Source organism: Neopsephotus bourkii, unplaced genomic scaffold, assembly GCF_033783945.1.
Source record: "Neopsephotus bourkii isolate Nb327-2 ecotype Australia unplaced genomic scaffold, CSIRO-AGI_Nbou_v1 NB_1707, whole genome shotgun sequence".
NCBI classification, from domain to species: domain Eukaryota; kingdom Metazoa; phylum Chordata; class Aves; order Psittaciformes; family Psittacidae; genus Neopsephotus; species Neopsephotus bourkii.
Genome location: NW_026902181.1, coordinates 6,980,974 through 7,005,902, shown reverse-complemented (window position 1 = coordinate 7,005,902; position 24,929 = coordinate 6,980,974). Strand labels below are relative to the sequence as shown.

The window sequence follows — 24,929 nt, the reverse complement described above, 5'->3', positions numbered from 1 at the left end:
GGTTTATTGTCATCCCAAAACCAGGCCAATTCTCCAAGTGGAACTGTAGTATAGCCATCACACTACTGCTAGCAAACCTCTGAACGCAGGACAAGAAGTAATGACAGTGGAACCAGGAGCTGTTCTTCAGGCAAAGAGCATCACAAATTGTAATGTGGCAGAGTGTAAACACAGAATTATGTGAATCACATAGTAATTTGCAAAGGAATAATGTAATGAGTTCTTATTACAGCTAATACTGCTAATCTGCACACCCAAGGAAGGGTTTTCATGGCAGGGGGCAAGCTTCCTTTGGTGCTGCAGGAAATAATAGTAACATTTTTGGTTTTCTTTATACTTTTCAAGTACAGTGTAATTTAATCTCTCTATAAATATATAAATAAAAGATATATATATAATGTAAAATAAAGTATGTTTCTTAAATTCAAGTAAGTTCAATGGTTAAACTAGTACTTCACCATTGTTTATTTTGCACTGATTTTTTTAACCAGAGATGGCTAGAAGACAGCCTGGAATGCACTCATGGAAAATGAAAGTCATTACTTTCTGGCTTCAAAATGTTATTCAGGAAGATGGATGCTGCAATCATAGATTTTTAAAACAAAATTGTTTTGCACTTAAATAGTTTAATGCTAATAGAAAATTACTTTTTAAATGGTGTCCAGACACCAGAAAAACTACGTTGTGAAGAAAAGATCCTTTGTATCTATTAAACATTTATTTTAATATTGTTGTTTCCAACTGCCATTGGCTCTGTATTATATGTATAAATAATGTAATGGAGTGATGGAGAGGGGAGTAACGGATCATTACACTAGAACTTCTCATTCATTTAAGAAAGTGATATTTCTAATTCAGAAAATACATATTAAACTATCTTGAACATGCATTTTTGTTTACTTTTTGTTCAAATTCAGTCACTTTTGATGTAATCAGTCCTTTGTTGAATTAAATGTTTGGTACAGACATAACATCTAAACTTTGTACAACAAATTCCTTTCAAAACTATTTCATCTAGAACATACATGACTTCGTATTTAGTATAGTTGAATTTTGATTAGGAAAGTAAAATAACATTGTTTTGTTCTTGCTTGTAATGGTTTATCTCTAAATACATCATACAGCAAAAAATGTGCAGACAGACAACTGTACAGGGTAAGGATTTTGTAACCACAAAGTCCCAGGAGTTGTGAAGTGGAAGATCCAGCAGCAGTAGATGTACATGCTTTCTGACTTGGCAGTCTAATATTAGGTCAATGTATTGGAGTTGATGTGTTTCTGAGACAACTTGTTTGTCTTACATGAGACATCTCATTTATAATTCAACACTCTTAAGCTGCTAAGTGTTACGGAGATAGGCGTAGTGTATTTGTACAGTTCAGTGTTGCTTGTCTTAACACGTGCTATTTTAATCAGTCTACAACAGAACACTTAAATTGTTTTCAATAGTTCTTGCAAAGATTAACACACCCACCCCCCCCACCCACCCCCAAGAGACACTGCTCTGTGTCAAGCCCCAGAATGGCACAGAAGTACCTGCTGTATCTTCCTCTGTTCCCTATATGGCAGTGTTCTCAATTAGGCTTTTGCTGAATCCTGCACAGGCAGAGCAGAGCAGAATAGAGGCCACGAGCCTGGGAATGTGGAACTCGCCCGAGTATCCATGCGCAGTGAGGGCAGATGTTAATGCCCTTCCTGCTCCTGCAGTAGTAAAGTGAGGTAGAATTTTTTAAACTGCAAGTAAAGTTTAGGTATCTTCTGGCATAAGAAGTTAATTTTTATTTTTCCAGGAAATTAATGAAAATTTGGGGGGAAACAACTGCCGTGGCTACTTGTAACTAAGTCTAATACTTATAATTCAGCTACTGTGTAGAAAACCACTAGATACATTTATAAGCTGGCAGTTAAATTGTCTATGTTATTAAAGATGGAGCTGTACTTCACAATTCTTTCCTACATTCTTCTAAAGTATAAGGAATGGGGAAAACACTGAAACTGAGCAGGATTATTGTTCAGAAGTTTTGTTTTATTAACATAGTGGGTTTAACTGGTAAAATACAGATAAACCTCAGCACTGAAAACTACTGTAGTTACCTCCCTGATGTAAATGCTTTGTACGGTCTGAGTCAAAATGAAACGGTTGAGAATAGGTGTAATGATTTAAAAAACTTTTCCTTGAGCTGGAAAAATACAAAACCCCTATGGAAAGGATTGGAGTATCCAACATTAGGGTAATAATTGCAGCTGCTTGCATATGCGTTTGCGGAGTATGTCTCTCATAGTTCAACAGCATTCAAGGAGCATTTGTGGTAGTTCTATTTTCAGCCTCCTCTTTACCATCACGATGTCATCTAGAAGCTTGAACTGCCCATCCCACCCTTTATTCCATGTAGAAAAAAAAATTCTCCAGGAAGAAAAGGGATACTTATAACTTACCTGAAAAGAACTCTGAGTTCTACTATAGACACAGCTCTTCATAACATTTTCCAACTATGTTAAAAAATAAAAGTGAGTGGAACACAGATCAGTTCATTATGGAATTTTAGCTGGAAGAATGAGAGTAGAAAGAAGACTTGCCAGTTTGTAGCTTAAAGTTGAGTGTATTTTAACTATAAAGCAGGTGGGAAAGTTCGAGTTTGTCAACTAATCAACAGCCAGAGAAGTCCAAGTTGTCTCCAGAGGTATAACAGCAGAAAACTTTATATTAAATAAATACCTGTGAAGTGCCATATATGCCAAACTGTGTAAAATCCTCCTGAAACTGTAAAATAAAGAAAAATTCCAATGTGGCCCTTCCCTTCAAATTTCTAATTTTCATATCAGAAGCAATCTGCTGTATGTGAAATGGCCTTTTTCATTAGAACAGCCTTGACAGCCACAGGTAGATAGCGACTATGTAAGACAGAATTACAATACACAAGACTGTACGCTGGTTGCTGCTACTCTCCAAGCTTAAACTTACCAAAATTCTTACCTTATCAAAAAACAACCACTTGCTTGGTGTACGAATAATTACCTACCTGATACATCAATAATAGAAGCAAACAGTTGCAATAACACTTTTCAAATTAAACAAGACCTTGTGCAGACACAATCTGAGGGAATTTTTTTTCTTTTTAGTTGAAATATTTAAACTTCAGCATGTGTGGTTTTAGGTTTCCAGAAAAAGATTATGGGAAGCTACCAATTAACATATCTCTATCAAGAACATACTCTTGATAATACAAGCCTTGGCCTCATATGTAATGCTAGGAAGAGAACTCTTGAGACTGAATGATCAGTCAACTGTCAGTAGAAGGGTTTGTCTTTTTTGTTTTTTTTAATCTTGTAAGAAATTAGTAATTGCAGAGAGCAAGAAGATCCCATAGATACAATAAGTTACCTATTTTTAGACCATTTTTACTGCTGCACACCATACTTAACTACAAATATACTGGCACCAAGCAACTCATCATCTTCCCCTCTGGGAAAAAACACTGGATAAGCTCATGACACTTTTGGTTAAGGTACACGGTCAGAAGTTCCAGTTACACTTTATTGCCTGCAGACCTACAGTCGTTAATTCTACTTCCTAAGCTTAGCATCACACCTTTATTTTATGCATACATACATACATATATATATATGTATAAAAATCCTTTACTGAGTTTGTATATACAACACGGCCCCCACCTGCCTTGTCTTTGATTGTGTTTCATTTGTTCATTATACAGAAAACGTTGAGCAGAAGCAGTCCCAGAGGGGGGTTGTTACTGAAAGAAAATCTGATCACTTCCCAGTTATGAGCAGAGTAGCTTTTAGAACTAATAAAAAAAAAAAAACACAAAAAGGTTATTGGCAAAACCTGTCTTGCATGCGTACTTGGTAGGCAGACGACTTTTAAACCCCCAGCTAAGTATGACTTGTACAAACACATTTGCTTCTTAAACAGCAAACCTGTTTTGTAACACATCACCAAATTTAAGCATTGCAAATAAATTATGGCAGATTTTTTAAGAGATCTCAGAGATTTAAAATCCATAGTATGAAACTGCAATAATGGCTCCTTCCAAGTAGGTTAAAAACTCTGCCTTTTAATTACTAGGAAACAGTGACATTGCTACTGATGATCTGTGCAAAATTAAGTAAAAGCCCATACTACTCTTTTTAAGCAACTAGCTGCAATATCAGTCTCTGTTAAAGCTTGAAGAAAACTACATTTTATTTGCTTTGAATCAGATAAAAAGTTGCTTTAGTTTTTAGCTACATTATAGTTCTCTAGCAATATTCAGCAGTTACAGAAACTGCATCAAAATTAAGTACCTCTTATGATTCATAATGGGCACATCCTCAATAAAAGCTGAAGTTACTGAACACAGGAGGTTAGCACTTGCCAGAACTGACTGAAAAATACTTTTTTACATCTAAAGCTATACAAAGGTTAGCTGTCATTTATAATGTAATATGAAATCCTGTATTTTGTAGATAATATTCCATTCTAATACTGAAGCTCAAAGAATCTTTTCATGTTATTTTTAACAAACCTTCTTCTTCATCAGCTTCTGAAAGGAAAATACACTTAAAAAGCTCAATGCAGGGTGTGTACTGAGCTCACTGAGCTCTGCCAAATGCCACTTCAGATAATTCTTTTTTAAAAATTCCTGCCTCACTTGATGTTTCTTGCAGTTTTTCCCAAAGGAATTCCTTACAAAGCCTACACTGATGAAACGCAGAGTTAAACTGGTGGAAAAAGTCACTGCTTCTATGGAAGGAGAGTTTGTGCCTTTGAGGTTAAATGCACAGCAGAAAATAATTTATAATTATTGGTTTTTTTGCTAATGCAATTTGCTTTTTTGAGAAAAACCTGTATTTGAGGGATTTTCGCGTAGTAATGACTTCTGTCTCACCTTGCCGATACAGGGAACTCTTCAGAGTGAGTATATTGAGTATTTTTCACATAGCTTGAACATAAACTGAGTTTTAGTCTGCCAGAACTTTTAATCAGATTTTATTTTTTTTAATTTCCAATGTCAAATACAAGTTTAGGATTTTCCCATTTTGTTATTTTCTTCATATTTTTTAGGATATCATCTTAGTATAATTAAGTAAAAAAAAATTACTTGCTCAAGATGTAGACTGAAGGTCTGAAAAGAAAGGCAGAAGCACTTCATGCCTCTGCTACAACTTCTTCTATAAAGCTCTTTAATTCAAAGACAGCAAAAAGATGATTAAAAAACCAAACGTGGAACTGATTCTTTAAGTAAAAGCAACTATGATAAAAGTCTACTGAAGGGATTATGTGGTATCACAGCTTCTAAATTCTAACTCGTGTTTTTCAGAGCTTGGGGGCAGGGGGAAACCAAATAAAGATCAGTCAGGCAGACTCAATAAAACCAAGTAATCGGCTTAAGTAAAACATTTGTTTCTAGCTAACAAGCTTAATGCCACAAATTACTTTCTCTAAGTGGTCTGACAATTCTTCCACTTAAATATTACCTGTCTTTTGACTTGCCATTGAAATGTGCCACAAACGCAGAAGTACTTGCCCTGATGTATTTCCCAGTAATCTTAATTTTTTGTGTTTCACCTGCCCTAAAAAGCTTGAGGAAAAAAGAAGAGTAAAACATCAGTTGTGCTTTAGGTGAAGGCAAATAACTGAATTATGTTCATTGTATTGCAAGCTTAGTACTACCACTGTAAGCAAACTTCATTTCAGTCCACTTTAAATAATAAGCACATAGTGCTCCCCCCACTTTTTAGTTTTAGTCTTCAAGACTGAACTGATTCGAAGTCACTTGTCAGAGTTCTTGAAAATAAGGGTGCTGTAATGCTTGATGGGCAGCAATTCTCTCATCAGGATCATATTTTATCATTGCATACAGGAGAGAGAAGCCTTTGGGAGGCAAACTGCAGGAGGTATTCCTTTTCCTTTTTTAAAGGAGAAACCAAACCTTGCAATTCTTGACCTGTGTTAAGGAAGTTGAGAGCAAACAGTTATTCATTCATATTCAGAGAGCATTACATTACTGGAAAAAAAAAAATTCTCATCTGATTTAGGTAATCATTTATTAAGGATATGTGTGTAATAACTGGGGGGGGGGGAGGGGGAGGGCGAGGAAATGTTTTCTCTCCTAACATGTTATTGGCCTTAAAGATGATACAGGCTTAGATTTCTTCTGCTCTATCTACAAGCAGCATGAATGCGATGATCTCTGGGTAGGGATAGAGGACACCGCTCTTCAGTGTCCCAGTGGAGTTAGATTAGCATGGTGGTTCCCTGAGCAGAAATTGCAGATGTACAGTCATACAGCGGATATTTAAACAGTGAGATTAATAACTAAGGAGGCGCATACTTACTGCCTGAACTTGTGGAGAGCTTTGTTAGCCAGAATGCCTGTAACATCATGGACTTTTGAAATTTGGTCCAGCTCATTAGATCCAGGAAAGAGAGGCTGAAAACTGCAAGGTAAGAGACGGTATTAGCACTAGATAATCATAGAATACTTTGAGTTGGAAAGGACATTACAGATAATCCAGTTCCAACCCACTGTCATGGGCAGGGACACCTGCCACTAGACCAGGTTGCTCAAAGCCCCATCCAGCCTGGCCTTGAACACTTCCATGGATGGGGCAGCCACAGCTTCTCTGGGCAACCTGTGTCAGCGCCTCACCATGCTCACACTAAACAGTTTCTTCCCAATACCTAATCTAAATCTCCCTCTGTCATCTTAAAGCCATTCCCACTTGTCCTATCACTACATGCACTTTTAAAAGGTCTCTCTCAAGCTTTCTTGTGAGCCCCCTTTATGTACTTGACAGCTGCTAGAAGGTCTCCCTAGAGCCTTCTCTTCTTCAGGCTGCACAAGCCCAACTCCCTCAGCCTGTCTTCATAGGAGAGGTGCTCCAGCCCTCTGATGATCTTTGTGGCCCTCCTCTAGACCCACTCTAACAGATCCACATCCCTCTTGTGTTGAGAGCCCCAGAGCTGAATGCAGTACTGCAGGTGGGGTCTCATCAGAGCAGAGCAGAGGGAGAGAATCCCCTCTTTGGCTTTCTGGCTTTTTTCACCTTGGTTGGTTTTCTCGGCTGTGAGCACACACTGCCGGGTCATGTTTTATTTCTTGTCAACCAACACCCCAGAGTCCTGCTCAGGGCTGCTCTCAATCTGTTCTCTGCCCAGCCTGTATTTGTGTTTAGGATTGCCCTGACCAAGGTGCAGGACCTTGACCTTGGTCTTGTTGAACTTCATGAGAAGACACAATTAAAATAATTAAAAGTGGCACAACTGCCACTTTGGTTAAAAATAATTCATTTATGTGGTAGATACATTTTAGAATTATTCATTTGTGGATAGTTAAATACCAACCAACAGCTGAAGGATAATGTAAGCAGCAGATTCATACAATTGCATGTCTGGATGGAAAGATGCGTCACTGAACAGAAACCTGTAGCTGCCCTCTCCTCACAGGTTTGAGATAAAATACATAAAGAGAACACTGCCTGGTGAAAGGCAATAGATATGGGATTGTGTTTTCTTCTAGTGAAGTGGCAGATCCCAGAAAAAGATGTTTTTTCCTCATTGCAAGACAGCAGAGTCAAGCAGTCTTTCTTGCCGTGTTTATACACAGAAATACGTATTTGTAAGAAACATTCCATTCCTAACACACAGGTTCTTTGCAAGCTGCAGTACTTGAAAGATGGCAATTTGAACTGCACTCCTGAGCTTCATTCTCAGTTAATACAAAACTTGCACAGAGTCCTTGAAAACACTGTTATCACAATAAAGCAATCTGACGTAACAAGTTAGGTCCACTAACATTTGTTTCTTGTACATGTTGCTTTTTCCCGTATCAGCAGAACACTGCCTTGGACTTACAATTGAAGAAACACTTCAGTATCACCACATGATCCTTGAAAGGAAAACACTGCCCTCTTTGTAGATGGGAAACTTCTTTTAACTGTTTGTAAATTCAATCAAACAGCTGGTTGCACACTTCTCTGAATGTCTTCATAAAACTTTGAGTAGAGGAACAAAAGGGATCCGATTCATGTTCTGTAGCTACATCAAGACAAGCAGTTGGTAGTTTTTGTGCGAACTACCAAATGTAGTTTAGTTCTGCTAAATGCAAACCTGTAACACAGTGAAGAACAACTGTGTAGTCCACCAAAAAAAAAAATGTAATTCAGGAATCATGATTTATAAGGAGCAAATGGAGACCATGATTTAAAAATCAGGTAAGCACAGCTGCAAAAAAGACTAAAAATTCTTACACAATGTGGTGTGAAACATAAAGGCTTTCACAAAACATTCAACAGCAGAACTGCAAAATGCATTTAAAAACAAACCAACATGTCCATAGCTTCCTTTAGCTTGGCAAGATTCTGAATTGGTAATTCCCAGTTAACATCCCTCATTTCTCTCTGAGCACATCTGTCAGGTCTCTGTACATATGCAGTGGTTGCAAAGAATGAAACTGCTACATTAAGCTAAAATTACATGGAAATATCTTTGAGGTTTTTTGCCCTAAGAAAACTCAAGTTTGTGGTGTGTAATTTTCTTGCTAAACTTCAAAGCCCACCTGATTCAAACAGAAATGGAAATCCACGGCATTTTTAAAGATTTTGATCCCATTACACTGCAAGAGAACTGCCACATTTAGGATTTTTTTGGTTAACAGTTTTCTGACCGAGGTAGAGCTGTTTCTACAAGTTAGCAGGCAAAGCATAAGGGTTGTCATTTAATGCAATGGTGATGGCAGCAGCTGCACTTGCCATGTGGAGGAGGAGGAAAGAAGGAAAGCAAATGTTACCACTCCTGGTTGCATATCAGAGACAGCAGCGTGGGAAGAGAATAAAGAACTGCTGCTGTTGCTAGGGTACAAAGATAGTGGAAATAGTCATGGTGGTGATTTTACCTTTTTAATTGAGGACTAGTGATGATTTTTTTGAGTTACAGTTTCATCATCATCCAAAAGCTTAAAGCACTCTGTGTTTTCCTGATCTCTTGCTTCATTGGAATCTGACTTCAGAATACTCCAGGACATCAGGTCCTGGTACAAGGGTCTTAAACACACTGTATTATAAATCAAAGTAGTAAATCAGAGGAAAAAACTCTACCATCAAGTGCTTTAACAAGATTGAGAATAGTTAGTGATGCTCATGAGAGGAGATGAACCATACATTTATTCAGAGATAAGGCAGAGAAAATCCATTTTTACCAAACTCAAATATGAGGCCAAGGGGGTGGGGGGGGGGGGGGGGGGAGAAAAAAACGTGGAAAAACAAACAACAAAACAATCAGCTGCTCAAAAATGTTGTTTTCCTTGTAAATAGTTTTTGTTGGTATTAAGTTTTCTTGAACATCCCACTGCTTTATTACTAGCCTGCCATAGGGTGAAGAGTGCCAGAGAAGGCAAGATTACTGCCTCATGAACCTGCAGACTGATCCCTTCCACAAAACCCTGAAAACAAAGACCATATTACCCATAGCACTTGCTCGTGATTTATTTACCTTTGATTCTCTTCATTAATAATAAAACGCTCCACTGAACACTGTACCTTGTAATTTCATAGAAAACACAGCCAGCACATCACATACCAATTTTGCAACTGTAGTTGCCACTTGTTAGTAAGCTGTAGTAACTGTAGTAACCACTTGTTAGTAAGCATTCATTTGTTCTGTACCAGCATGTGGAGATGATTCTGTATGTGGCTGCTTAGAACAGATACTCCTACAAGATCCAAAATCTCCTAACATCAGGGTATTTTGATGTTAGGATACAAAAATAAAGTATTTTGACAAATTAGAAACACTGAAATATTCAAGCAAAGATTTCCTTTAAATGTGTGAAGTAGTTATTATAAAAGAAATCACAGGTTACTTTAAGAATAAACTTTCAGAAATCCCCAGAGTAGCAGTAAAACTGCATTTAAATAGCAAGTAAGTCCAGGCTTGAAGTCTCTGTGTCCCACAGTATGTGCAAATACCCCCTGTACATCATTAGAGAAGGACCTAAGAGTTAATAAACATATGGTCTATTACTGAGGGGAAGGCTGGACTGTTATTTTCTGAGGGTCCTTGTGTTTAGCAGTGATATAACAGGTGGCTTTGGGTCCTCTTTGTAATGGCTTCTCCTGTACACCTTTAAGACCTACAACAAAAATTTATGTCCAGAAAATCAAATCCCATAAACTGAATTTTTAAATCCTTTCTTGTCAGATATTAGCAAAATAACATTCTGAAACTATCAGGAGAATAGATTTCAATGAAGAAATCTTCTGAAAGCTGATACCTTCTGCTTTATTTGTATAACTTCCACTAAATGTAGGAATTGAATGTAGAAAGATTGAGCTGCAGAACTGAACCCTATTGCTTGTTCCTAGGTTAACACAGAAAGGAAGATACATATTAATAAATTACAGAGAACAGATTTTTAGATTAGAGTGAGTACATGCAGGCTGTAATGCATCTGACTGATTTCAGATTTTAGCCAGTAACAAACTTCCTGTTCATTCCTTTGGATCAGGAATATGGTATTAGAGATAACTGCCTATATATTTTTTAAAACCTGTGCTTTTATTCATGAGGAAGCATTACCTTCTCAAAAGATAAAGATACTGATACACTCCACTTGTAGTTAAATATTCTCATATAAAATGGATTACCATTATTAATGTTTTCTGGTTTCACATCGCTGTGAAATATCGCATTTCCGTACCAATATAAACACATCAGAGAAAACAGTTCAATAAAAAGAGATACATTATCAGTGCTTCCAGTTATTTGTAAAAACCAAACAAAATACCCTTTTGAAGAAACTAACACTTTCTTCAAACAGCATAGCAAAAAAAAAAAAAAGGGATTTTGCCACCATAGTGAGACAACGGCTCCAGGTATGGGAGTCGGGAAAGGGCAAGCCCAGGAAGGAGAGGCCAGGCTTTTTTTTGCTTTTGCTCTCACCAGCGTTACCAGAGGTTGCAAGGGCCTCCCGCTCCCAGAGGGCTTCCTGCAGCAGGTTACCAGAGCTCCTCTGGGGAGCTGGTGGCCGCATGGGCTGCTCACTTGCTGCCCCAAGGCTCTGCTATAGGCAAAGATGCATCTGTGCAACAGCCCAGGGGCCCAGGCAACTCTAAGTCTCTGCTTAGAGATGACTCCAGAATAAATGTATGATACATTTACTGTAAAGCTGCTGTTGAACCAAGTTTCTTACCTATGTATACAATCGAGATTTGTATAACTAGTACATGGAGTTCTTAACTTTTTTTTTCAGGTAATGGCTTTCTTCCTAGAATTAAAATTTCAAGTTGTACAAGTCCTTTTTAGCAAACAACAGAATAAAACCCAATTACTCTTCAGCTTCCAGCAGTGCATCAGTATTACCTTTTCCAATTATACTGCTTCCATCACTTACTGGTAGCTTTACAATCCATTTCCACTCAACCTCAGACAATTTAGATTTCAGCATGTACTAGAATAGCTCAGCTGTCAATTCAGTAGTATGTAATCTGCCTTTGCTTTTACTGCATGTTTTTCCTGCAGTATCTGTTTCCTCAAGTTCTAACAGAACTGCAGTATTTCACTTCTAAACATCTAATTTCCTCTCTAAATAAAATAACTGCCCTTAAGGTTCAAGATTCGTATCAATCACCTCACATTACTGCAGTACTTAAATGAGCGATTCACATTTGACTTGCAAATTAAAGGTTAACCTATGTAGTTTAGCCTGCCATTACTGTTGCACAATAATGACTGTTACAAAATTTATCTGTTTTTCAAGAGCTATTCAGTAACTACTCAGCTTTTTTGTTTATAGGCTCCACAGGCCTTTTAATCTTGCTATAATGCCTTTATGTAACGCTGCAATGTCATCAAGGGAGGCAGAAATGATCACATTTTTGAAAAACAAAGCAGGTACTGATCTGCCTGATGACAGCAGTATGAGTAATTGGCTAGGGAGGAGGAGGAGGGAGATTATCAGGACACTAACTCATTGAGGCTGCAAGTCCTAGCAGCCAACAGGACTTGTGTTCCTAACTGATTACAGTACTCCTCCAGTCAGCCACATAATCCACTGAGCAGGATTAGATAACAAAGCACTTGAAACAGAGCACCACTGACATAGGGAACTGTGGTATTATTACCCCAGTAGAGATCAACGATGTTTTGAACACCAGGATTTTTGTTATTTATGGTAGAAAAGTTTTATTTTATAAAATGCAGGTATTCAAACCAACTTGGATCATTATTAGTATTTAAGAAATCAGGCCTTCATAACAAAAAGTCATGCTCAATTGTTTTTTCATTACAGATCACCAATAAAATCTGGAGCAGATGTTCTTCTACTTCCAGATTTATCATTAGAGAAACCCCATTTGGAAGTAATGATGAAGCGAATCATAACACTTGAGGCTGCAATCATTTTTGCTTTAGGCATCTTCCCCACCTCTCTCTGAGACATAGTTTTTTCATCACTTTATATGTCTGAACTGTTCTTGACTAAACAAAAGACAAGTCCATTTTTCAGGATTTAAATGACTTGTGATACCAATATTAATAATTAATAGAATTATGACTTTGTAAGACAAATAGCTTTGTATTGATCAAAATAATGTGAATCTGTCAGTTTATTAAGGAAAACACCAAAAAAGATCAACTTTCCACATTCGTAGCATTACAGTGAACTGTTTCCATAATTACAGAAGTGTCTCCATACACCTTGTTAAATTAGAAATTCCTTTTCAGTCAACCCCTGCTTCAAGAATTTTGTCTAACTTAACGCTTTATAAAATTGCTCTGCACCTCTATTAAACTTCATTTTGCAAGACAGAGAGTGGTCAGGAAATGACAGGCATTCACCTTACTACGCACTGTAGGAATTTACAAAAGACTACAAATCATCTGAAATGTAACTACTTCTATACACTCTGAAACTGGTTTTGTGACAGAGCGTCGCAAATGAACAATTTAATTGCTCTACAAATTAGTAATGCACTCCTTCAAGTCACAGCCCTGAAAAGTTAAAAGGAGCTCTTTCACTTGCCATTGCTACCGAGAAATCCTCAGTCAATACCTGGTCTGGCTCAGAATTAAGATTAATTTTTCTAATTTAATTATGTACTTGGAGTCTTTGCACTATTTATTGTTTGAGATTATTGCCATGTTACACTGCATGGCTTTGCAGCAAGCCATGAGGAGAGCTGCGTGGGGGAGAAAACAAAAACCTATTTCTGCCCCATAGGAAACTGTGGTGTCGACACGTCTACTTTGAAACTCCAAAATTCATTTCTGAAAAATGCAAAGCACTTGACACAAATTAATACTCAAAAATATCAAAATCTATTTTAATTTATTACAATCTCAAAAAGAATCTGTTTGTCATTTTCCCATTTTATCCTATGATTTTACAAGCTCTGCTCCATCTGCCACCACCCTATGCAAAGTGAAAGAAAACCACTGTATCATAGAAAAAAAATCAATCCAGACACAAAATCCAGACCATAAAAAATTAATTAGCAATTAATGGAAGTTTAGGTAGACCCAGATTAATATTCAGATAACCCCTAAGTGCAGCACTTCAATTTACAACTGAACACAGATTCACTTTGAAATGATTCCATGCCACGGAAAAGGAGGTTTTTAAGTGGTAAGAAAACAGTCATCTTATGGAAAACATGAATTTGATAAAAACTGTATTTTAAAATAAATAACAAACACAGCAAAACATACTGAAACTATGAGACTAAGTTCCATCTCTATACAATGCTTAATGTAGCAGGCTTTTTCACATGAAAAGAATAAGAGACACTGACAAATGTAAACAAAAGAGTTAAAGAAAAAACCTAAACATTCTGATTTTTCGTGACTGAACTACAGTATCCTTCCTGGAAGGAGAAGATGCTGGATTGTTTTTAATGAGGGCTCTTTCCTATATGCTATTACTCTGGCCTTCCAACTTAACAAATTTATCCTGAAAGAATGAAATGTCTTATTAAAGCCAGCAAATACTAATGTCTGCTTCAGTGATCTGCAAACAACTGTATTTTAATCTCAAATTTTATCTAGGTCAGGAACAGGGTTACTCCCTTTGTTAGAGATCTGAATGCTACTGTCACTAATGTAATGTTTGGGAGCAAGTCTTTTATCTATCCTATTACTGAATGACAGTTGTATGCTCAGTTATTTAAATGAATCTCCCAACTGTTAGGGCATTACAATTTTTTAATTATTCAGAAAAAAAAATCCTCTTTTAATACCATATTTTAAGTGCCCCTTCATTTGCGGTATCCAGCTCCTTTGGTGTCTATATGTGATCTGGTTTTAAATCAGATTTTGTTCTAAACTTTCATATAGGAACTCTCCCTTAAGTGTCATGGGCTCTAACCTGCTTTGACAAACATCTCAAGAATTTCCACATATAGGAGGCTTCAGGGAACAATGTGCTTTTATAGAGAAAACTTTCTAAAAGGCATTTTTTTTACTAGACATAAAACCTGAAAATCATTAGTTTTTCAGTAGTTTTTCAGTAGTTTTTCAAACAAATGGGAATAATTTTCATTTCACACAGGAGTGTATCACTGCACTCCTGACCGAACAAAGAACCTATTTAAGTTGGTTTTGTGGGTGTTTTTGTTTTTTGTTTTGTTTTTTTTTTTGTGTGTGTGTGTGGTTTTTTTTGTTGTTGTTGTTGTTGTTGCTTTTTGTTTGGTTTTTTTTACATAAAGCAATTATTTTCTGTTTTGCCATCAAGGTTATTTCCCTGTTTTCATGTCAAATTAGACTGTAGAAATAGATGGCCATGGGCCTGACTCCTTAGAAACATGCATGTGTCCATGCCTTAAACAAGTGCTTATATTGCACTGGAAAGAAGTGTAAAGCAGAACAACACAAAATTTCATTATGAGTTTTAAAACATGTTAACTGTGAACAACCAAGTGAAAAATAATTCATTCCACTTTGTGATCTACAAAGTGGATCTACACAAGGAGGACTTGTGTGTTTCTTAAGCATATACTACATACCTTTTATCAGCTCATAAATATTCATATCCATAAATTCACATATCAGTGAAAGGGAGCCAGCTATTTTATTACTGAAGAAACAAATAAGGAGACTTCAAGCTAGAAATAAAATGTACAAGTCAATTTGTACACAGTGTAGGAAAAAGTACATAGTTCCACCAGTATTAAAAGGGTCATTTTAATTTTTAATTGATACTTTTTCAAATAAGTTTTTCAGCTTAGCATCTGAGGTATCATAGTTTTAGTTCATACTATCCAAAGCATCCACTGCAAGAGTTAACTGATTTACTCCATGAAATTATTTGAGGCACATTTCCTGGCATATCACACTGATTAGTATCAAGAAATTTCCAGTAAACTAACTGATACAATCTTACAATAGAAGGTAGGAAAGTCATTGCACCATACATGAAAATACTTTCTAGCTATGTCACCAGTAGTGTTCTATTGCAAGCCAATGAATATCTGACTGGAATCTGTGCTTTGCTGACAACAGCAATTTTAACTTTTTACATGATATGGTAAAACCTCTGATACTTTATTTTCCACTTCGCTGCCTTGCAGATGACTTTAGGTCTTCAGTTTTTATTGCAAGATAATTGCATTAAAGTATATCCCCTTTGCAATGTTCCATTAACCCAGACAGCAAAAGGTTGAGGGTGTAATCTGCAATTCAGTTTCCAGCCAGACTGTGACAGAGCTGGGCAAGCTGGCTGGCCATCTGGATTACACCGAGTTAATAACACAGCAGCTGATGCTGAGAATTCCAGAAGCTAAACTGCTGACACCATTACTGGTTTTCCATGCATTGGTAAAACCGGGCCTGTCAATAACAGCACAGTACCAGAGCCTTGCGCAGAGGAATAAGACAGCCTGAAGAGCAAGAAAAAAATACTTTAGACTACTCAACAAGTTGCATGTCAAGTATTTGAATAATAAAGTATATGTCTGCTGTTGCATAGTGAAGTGTAACACATGCTGTAATGGAGCAACTGCTGTCATAAAACCTGATCTCTCTGTGAGACAGAACATGTCCCCAGAAGACGCTTAAGTGCCTAATGAGGCTACAGAGCTCAACTTTAGCACTGACCTCATTCCAGATTCACAGCTCAGTGCTGCCTAATTCAGAGACCTAAACTTCTGTTATTTGTAAAGGGGTATCTGTAAAGTTGCCTATGAAATGATACTGCCAAATAAGTTGTCTTGATCCCTAGTTTAAACTGGGAAGTCAAACCAAGATCCCCGAAACCAGAGCCTATTCCAGCAGATCCGCTCTGAGTGTGTCTAACCAAACTCCAGCCTCCAGCAGACATGATGTTGTGCAGTTATATCACTCACTGGACATGGGTTGAAATCATCAGCAAGTATTACATATTATGACATGAAGTTTAGCTATGCTTAAAATATATCTACTGTGTAATTTGAATAATGATCTTGAAATATTTTTGGTCTGCTGCAAGAAAGCCGTAGAAAATGACATCTACATTAGATTTTCTTATAAAAATGACACAAAGACTTTAGACTTTGTTTTTTGTTTTGTGTTTGGGTTTTTTTTAAATCTCTCAATATATAATAATAATAATAATAAATAAAAACCTGCTTAAGTTCCTACAGGTTGCCTCTAGACTCCAAAGTTACTGGATATGATTCAAATAAAGAAGTAAGAAATTAATGCACCATAGTTACAAAACAACTTCATGTAACATAAGGCTATTGGCATGTGGACAAGCCTCCTTAGTACTTGTATTTGCCTCCAATTATTCACCTGGTCCATACAGAAGTTGAATTAAAAAGCAAAAAGGAAGGCTGACTTGCAGTCAGGGACTGGATTATAATTGTTGTTCTTCCTTGCCATGAGACTGTCAGAACCTTCTGCACTTTAGTCTGCAACTGAACTTTCAAATGCAGGACCTGATAAATTGTTTGCCTGCTTTGTTTCTTTATGGAGCATATCAGTGATCAGTAAACAGCTTTATTCCTTCTTGCAGCATGGAGTAGCCAGACTTACCCAAATAGGGTAAGTACTAATATGTTGTGCCCCAGGTATCAGCTCAGTGCCAAGGAGCTATCTAGGAGGAATTTTGTGTTGCATAACAGCAAGTATGATACTGTTTATTCTGCACTGGTATAGTATACATTTCAACTACTGCTCAGCACCATGCTGAAAATGACGATTTAGCCTTGCCAAACTTAACGTTTAAAATTAAGTTTTGATGGTAATATCTTAAATGAAAAAAGGCACCATTCTACTGTTGTTTAATTATTATGTTGCCCTCCTATAACAAACAATGAACCTACATGCTACAGAAACTCCAAGGAGGCAGCAGAGAACAGAGAGCTTTGCACACTATTAAATGGATCAGACCAGGACACAAACACCTTTTCACAGTCACACTTAAAAGGTAAACACCAAAACAAAATTTTCCAATTTGAAACTAGAAGAAATACCTTCTATGGAGAGGTTCTGTTTAGAACATTGTTGCTAAAAGAGTTCATTTCATCAAAAGAATATGCCAGCCAATTTATTAAAAGCCTAAAAGATGTTTTAAATATAAAAAAGTATGTTTGTTATGTCCTACCACTGAATTATATACCATTTGCCCTTGACATAATTAAGCAGTTATTTTAAATACCCTTCTGATCATAAATTGGACAACTTGGTCAGATGTAGGTAACATATAAATGAACCAACAGTGCTCTAACAACACAACAGAAAATCAGAAGCCGCATTACTTGAAGATATTTGAGTTCTCTCTCTCCCTGTGTTTTATTTTTAACTTACAATCTTTGAAGCTCTGAGTTACATTGTGAAATCTCACTCAAGAGCAAAATATCCTATTTTACTTTACCACATACAAATGTGCCACTCCCAGTGACTTCATTAGGAACTTAATATGTTTAACTGAGAATACAAAGTCAGTGATCCAAAAGGCATTGTTTGGCACTTACATATCTGTAGGAGAATGTCAAGTCCATGTCTAATTCCACAAATCCGTTACTTCTCTTTTCCTAACCAATAAAAAGCACCTATTTTGTGACCATATAACATCTTACTGATGGATGTGATTAAATACGTATGCAAATATGAAATAGAACAGATGCTATACATGGACTAAGGATAAATACAGTGGTCTTAATCTGCATTGAAAAGGTAATTAAAGTAAGACTGAAAAAGTACTGTCCCAAGGGAGGACTGACACATTTCCTCAAAACCAGCACAAGTATACTCAGTGCATTTGGAAAGGCAGAAATTATTTAGTCCTCATTCTTATTTCACCCTCAACCCAGTGATGAGGCAGCATTTAATATGGTGGATGACATCAGTTATTCAAGGAAATGACCCCAATGCCAAATGGGAAGGCTCTGCACCACCAGCAGCAGTGTTTCCTTCCTGCACTACATGCAAACTGTTTTACATACATATATATTCAAAAAGTTTCACTTAGTCAAAATTTCACATTTCCCCACCAAATTTAAATAAGATTTTCTGTAGTAACATGATGAATTATGCACATCTTTCAAATGGTGGCTTCATGCCTTTACATAGTACTTTCTATCCTAACTCAAGTGTTTTCAGAACATCAGAGAAGTTCCTTCTTCTGTATTACCAATTTGTTTATATTCTAAAACCAAAAATGTGCTGTTTCAGTATGTTTAAAATGGAAGTTATTATGAAGACTGCCTATCAATCCATACTTGATTTATTAAATTCTGACTAATGGAAAACTTCTAAATAAAGGGTTTTTTTTTTTTTTTTTGTTAACATATTATTTGAGAGAAAATACAGTGAAAAACAACAATGGAAGTTGTACTGCCCATCTTACAGAAATCTGTATTCCTGAAAGTAAAATCCAGTACTTCTGTCTTAGACAATAAACTACCTCCTCACCCAGACACGATGCCTCTGCACACAGCATTTTATACTTTTTTCTGCTGCAGCACATCAGCAACTCCTACCTGAACTTATTCTTTGCTTTGTTCACCCCAAAAAACCCCAAACCCTTTACTTAGATTGTACTTGAAAAGCAAGTGTACCTTGTCACTGTCCCACCATGGGTCTTTTTTTCTGTTGTTTTGGGTTGAGTGATTTTAGGGGGTTGTGGTTTTTGTTTGTTTGTTTTGTTTGGTGGGGAATTATATATATTATTTTTTTTTCAGCAAAGCAGTTCCTGATTTTAAAATTTTATTCCCATATTAAATTCAGATATGAATTATTGCACTAGGCCAAAAATAATGCTTGGCTTTGATAACAAAGTGCACCAAACAGAAGAATGTGAAAATTGGTCAATTCTAGATGTGCAGAACTTTAAGAGATGAAGCAGGTAACATAAGTGTTATGAAGAAAGCTTTTTTTATATTAATTTCTGAGTCTTGTCCTAATTTCCTTCAGAATTGATGTTTCTTTTCTTTTCTCCTCTATTCTCCTGCAGCTTTGTGATTAACTGTTCCTTACCACTCCCAGTGCCTGGTTCCCTTTATTTTTAGCACTTACAGATTCTATCCTTCATAATTCTTCCAGTAATTCCATCTGAGCAAAATCCTATGCTGGTTAGCTTTATGCTGCTCTTGCTTCTGACACAGTGTTATTATTTAAGAAAGATTGAAAGTAGTCATTTTAAGTGAGGCAGAGTACAAAACCTCTTTTATCATATTCAACCTTTTATGGGAGTCAGAATAACCATTGGAGTCTTAATCTATATCAACAGCAGTGAAATCATTGAAGTGTAGTTATCTGTACTAGTTACTGTGACAACAGTCCCTGGCATGGCTTTGGCCTGTGACAACCACAACCACTACTCTCTGAGGCACCTTCCCAGCCTGATGTGAGGACTCCTTCTAAGGTCATTTTTCAAGCAGTTTCTGTTCTACTGCCTTGTTTTGGAAGATAAGAGAATTTGTTAGCATAGATGTGGGCCATTTTATGTCAGTTGCACTTTGTGTCCAAGAAGATTTCCAGATATGTTTAATTTACAAGTATAAATACAGCCTCACAGTGCAGAAAGCCTGCCAAGGAATTTTGTGGAGGGAAAAGTTACTTAGGCAGGGACATTCTAACGCTGGCTTCCCACTAGCAATCAATTTGTGTTGTCTTCATTTCTTTTCCCCTCCCCAACTTTCACACTCATGTAAAAAAATGCTTATATTTTAATTAGCAAAACCTTCCCCTTGAAAATTTCACCAATACAGCAGCAGAGCAGGACTTCTGTGAGTATTGTCAGTTGCTCTTCTAATTTTTATCACATGCTGCTTCAGTTTTCTACAATCACCTATCATCCTGGATCATTATCTAATTAGGCCATCTACATCTGGAAAATAGGAAAAAACAGAGCAATTTAAACTCAATGATTCCATCTAATGCACTGTATACAGGCAGTTTACATGTAGAACTATTACAGAAGCAGAATCAGAATTTGAAAATCATTATGGATAAGCAGGCAATCTCTAACAGACTCCAAAATAGGGAAGAGAACATGAGACTGTTTAATTCATGTGGCTGTTACTTGATAACTGGTCAATCAGTGCCTTAAGAAAGGTGATCCCCAGCCTTCAGCATTCACCAAGCAAGGTGACTGAGCAAGTAACACACTTTGTCAGCAGACATCACAGTTTGCACGATTATTCTACCCTACATCAGGTTTTGATTTCCTATGTAAATAGCTAAATGTAAGGTGAATATCATAACTCAGTGTTGTGGTTTAAAACCAGTCAGGCAACTTGCTAACTCACTCCCCCCCCTTCTTGCCCTCCCCCTACTCCCGGAGGGAAGGAGAGGAGAATCGAAAAGAATGCAACTCCCACAGGTTCTTAGTTTAGTAACTAAGGTATAACACAAATCACTACTGCTACCACCAATAATAATAATGATAAAGGAAATAACAAGGGAAGAGAATACAACACCTCAGCACCAGCCAACCAATAACTTGTCCCCCACCCCAGCCCAACCAAGCACCAACCGATACCTCCTCCAACCCTCCAGTCCTTGCCCTTCTGGGTAACTCTCAGTTACCTCCTGGGCATGACCTGCTGTGGTATGGAATACCCCTTTGGTCAGTTTGGGTCAGGTGTCCTGTCTCTGCTTCCTCCCGGCTTCCCCTCCTCCCTGGCAGAGCATGAGGCTCACAAAGTCCTTGGCCAGACCAAAACATCAGTGTTATCAGCTCTGTTGCCAGGCCAAAAGTCACAGCACTGAGCCAGCTACCAAGGAGAAAAATGACTGCTACTGCTGAACCCAGCACACAGCATATTTAAATACCACTCTTTCAGAATCCCAAAGAAAAAGTCTCAACAGATTTTTTGGTAGCAACTAATACTCTCCAGTCAGTCAGATACATGGTAAGTTACATGTTCATGTAATGTCAGAGCAAGTCGCTGTGGCAAAAAATTCCCAAGGCAGATACAAAAAAAAAGTTTTGGCTATTTGTTGACCTACACGTTGATTCCAACAAATGGCAGCCCCATAACGTTATTTTCTTAAATGCAAGTGATTGATTCTCTGGCAAAAAAAAAATTCATAAAAATCTTATTATCTGAAAATTAAGATCTTAGTAGCTATATATACACCAGGCATAGGTCTTAATGAAGCCAAGTATTTAGGCAGAGAAACACAGGAAAAGCATTACTGTACAAATGTCTTGAAAATATTTTTAGATCCATAAAGAAGTCAGTATATGTTTATATAATTTAGTTTTGTTTGTATATTCTTCTATACACGTATTTTGCTCCTATAAGAGAAGTCCCGATGACAGTTCAAAAGAATTTGGTTTTGTTTTAATTTTTAAACTGAAGAGTTCTAATAGCCTCAGAAGAACTAATTCTTTATATACTTTAACACATACTTGCAGCACTAAAGATTTTTTCATATAAGCATGTAAGGTTTGTGTTTTATTCTTTTACAATACAGTGCTATATATCCAAAATAAAACTCATAACAAACACTTGAGGCTTTAACCTGGCACTTAAGAGAAAGCCATTCAGTGAAAAGAATGACAGCAAGGACCTGAATAATTTGAACTGACTGAATAAGGAAGACTCAAGAATGAAAGTCACATTGTTTGAAATGTCTCTATGATGCAGAAAATGAACGTGTAAACTCTCAACAAAACAAGTTACTGAAGATGAGAAAGCCTTACCCTAAGGTGAAAATGAGATCAACCATGTGATAAGTTAGTTATTGTTTAATGAGAAGCTGAAAGATTGTTAGAAATAATAACAATTTATATAGAATAAGAAGTAAAATTTAGACTCCAAATTTACTAACAATCCAATACAAATTTTTGATGTGTACCACAAGCCACAATTTCTGGGGATTCTTAAAAATCCACTTCAGGGCCACATAACTGGTCCTTCGAGAGTGACCAGGTGACAAAAACCCCACCAGAACAACACACACTGAAAGAGAACAAGCAGGCCAAAGCCTGTCAATATTAAGCTATGAAACTTACTACAGCTACAAACATTAACTAATTACTGGTTAGTTTACCCAAATTTGTGGTATTCAAAGCTGAAGAATAGCAGAAATGTTAAAAAGTTTATCAGCATTTTAAAACTGAAAGCTTTGGGGCTGAAATTAAATAAACAGGGATTTAATCAGGCTTGCACATAACATTAAAGAATAAAGAACACCTAATCACTCGTTAGCAATTCTTTCATGGCATCTGTAACAAGCTAAGTATTACCTAACCTCTTCCCTCCTCTCTGTTTCAGCACACAGATGTTCAGGCTTACAATGGATAGCAAGAAGGCAGATGAAGGTTAGAAAGAGTAAGTTGTAGCAATCTGAACTTGTTCCAACACCAAAAAAGTGCCCATGATAACGTAAGGCCAGTTGAAAGTGCCAGAGGCTACAGGACCCAGGAAATTAAGAACAACATAAATTAAAATTATAGACAAGTGATGGCATTCAAGCACCACACCTGTATTACTGCAACTAGAGACCACAGAAAATCAATCATCATTTGGAATTAAAGAATCTAAGAATCCAGTACAGAGTGACAGCAAAGATAGCACTACAACACTTGTATTATAAAAACCCAAACCAGATAATTTTGTTGCAAAGATGGTAAAACGTTGAGGAAGAAAATGTTGTTACCTTTAAATGTGACTTTGCTGCATGTGAGAAAAGAGAAACAGCAAAAGAAAAAAAAAAAGAAGAAAGCAACAAGAAGTTCAGCTTCATGAGTTCAGTCATGAGGCCATGACACATGATCATTGCATTCAGAAACATGCCAAACGTGTAGGACGTGAAATGGGATGATCTGAAGAGGGATGCTACATAATGGAAGGAAAAGCTTGCTGAACAAAGAATGAGAAAACTTAGAAATTTCTGAGAAAGTACTTAAGAGGGACCAGAAGACCAAAAGGCTACAGCTTCACGGGAGACAGGTTTCTGAGCACCCTGCTGAAGAGGAAGACCGGCACAGAGACCGGCGTTTACATGTGCGGTCACAGCAGGGGGATCTAGAAGATGGCAACGGGCTGCAAGTGCCTACACCTCAGCCCGGGTGCTCCTCGCGCCGCCCGGGACCCCGGTCCCCTGGGGCCACTGTCACCGGTAACCGCCGGCCTCCTCAGCTGTGCCCCTCATACAAGCCAGCGGCATCCGCACCCGCCACTTCCCCCGCACCCCCTTACTTTTCGTCCTGCGCTCTCCTGCAGGTCTCGGGTGAGAGAAAGCTCAGCGGAGCCCCTCCCGACCGCAGCACAGCGCCCAAGCCAGCACGGCCTCAGTACGCCATGTTGTGTTCCCGTCACCCTGGCAACCGCGCAGACTCCGGCTCCGCGCCCCGGACGCCGGTCCCGCCCCCGCGGATAACGTCACAACCCCCTCGCTACGGCACGCTGATCCACGCAGGCGCAGTGCAACGGCCCTGCCGCCGCCGAGCGAGGTGGCACAGGCCCAGTGGGCACTAAGCAGTGCCGGCCGCCTGTACTGCCCCGCTTCCCACTGGCTGCGTGCACCGCGCATGCGCCGCTGGCGGGTACCTGAGCCGGTGGGGGTATGTGCAGCGCCGCTGCTCGGTGGGTGGTAGCTGGCTGGTGCTGCCGCCTTGCCGCGGCACTTCGACCTTCTCGTGTTCCATTCTTGTGTGGAGCGGTACTTCTCCGCGCCCCGCTGGCCTGTCTTGGGGCGGTGGAGTTGAGCCTTCCATTGATAAAGGGACCGGTGTGTGCAGGCCCCGGTCCCTGCCGAGCAGTGCTCCAACGGCGACATCAGTGTCCCGGGCTTGTGCAAGCGGTAGGTCTGCGCAGCGCCCAGACGAGCTCGGGCTTAACTGGGGTAATGTGCTGATCCCTGGTGGTTTCACCGCGTCGCTGCAGGCGCGGCGGTTCAGGCTTTGTCGGGGACCGCCATGTGAACCAGCAGCTGCCAGCTTGTACGGGACGTGCTTTTGGGAGAGGAGGGTCCGTACTAACCGTGTTCCCCGCTCAGACCTGCGGTGGGCCGATCTCCAAATCTGCATTTTGGAGAGGGGTCCTCACCTGCCTTTCATGCCGCCTGCCTTTGCTAAACGGACACAGTATATTTTAATGTAGGCTTCACAGCTGAGAAGAAAAGTCCTTTAAATGTGCGTACGCAGCCCAAAGCAAAATACTAGGAAAAGGTGAATCATTTCTGCACTCAAACCAAGATCCTAACAGTGTGCTAAATAGCCAGAAGAGTAAATGGTTTAAAATAGATGTAAAAAAAAAAAATTAAACTGGAATCGTAACCTAGAAAATCCAGGAAGCATTAGCCTATTGACTTGGAGCGGCAGCGAACACCGTGAACATGTCTTGTGTGGCGGTGCGGCTCTGCAGAGGGTCAGTCCGAGGTGTCGGCTCCGGCGCTCTCGTGCCAAACATGTCCACCTCGTCAACACTCTCGACAGGATAGGCTGTGCCCCCGGTGTCCTCTTACTTAGCAGCAGCAGCAAAACGCCCGGCTATCGGCG

At 38.4% G+C, this 24,929-nt stretch overlaps 2 protein-coding genes across 5 annotated transcripts in view; one reads left to right on the top strand and one right to left on the bottom strand.

Moving 5' to 3' along the window:
* Positions 1 to 889, top strand: part of WDR20 (WD repeat domain 20) — a 50,303-nt gene extending 49,414 nt beyond the window's left edge. For all 4 annotated transcript variants that reach the window (XR_009728913.1, XM_061376247.1, XM_061376250.1 and 1 more), the window contains one exon: positions 1 to 889. Coding sequence is in view for 3 of the 4 variants with exons in the window: in XM_061376247.1 (XP_061232231.1) it covers positions 1 to 54 (54 nt within the window). In the remaining variant the exon portion in view is untranslated.
* MOK (MOK protein kinase) overlaps positions 1 to 19,099 on the bottom strand; it is a 158,379-nt gene extending 139,280 nt beyond the window's left edge. Inside the window, 9 exon segments of the mRNA XM_061376510.1 lie at positions 4,142 to 5,890; positions 5,893 to 5,945; positions 6,337 to 6,438; positions 9,538 to 9,679; positions 9,682 to 9,740; positions 10,022 to 10,130; positions 14,998 to 15,068; positions 16,684 to 16,723; positions 16,726 to 19,099. Coding sequence (XP_061232494.1) covers positions 5,778 to 5,890; positions 5,893 to 5,945; positions 6,337 to 6,438; positions 9,538 to 9,679; positions 9,682 to 9,740; positions 10,022 to 10,130; positions 14,998 to 15,068; positions 16,684 to 16,723; positions 16,726 to 16,771 — 735 coding nt within the window. The 5' untranslated portion in view covers positions 16,772 to 19,099 and the 3' untranslated portion in view covers positions 4,142 to 5,777.
* Between the last annotated feature and the right edge of the window lie 5,830 nt (positions 19,100 to 24,929).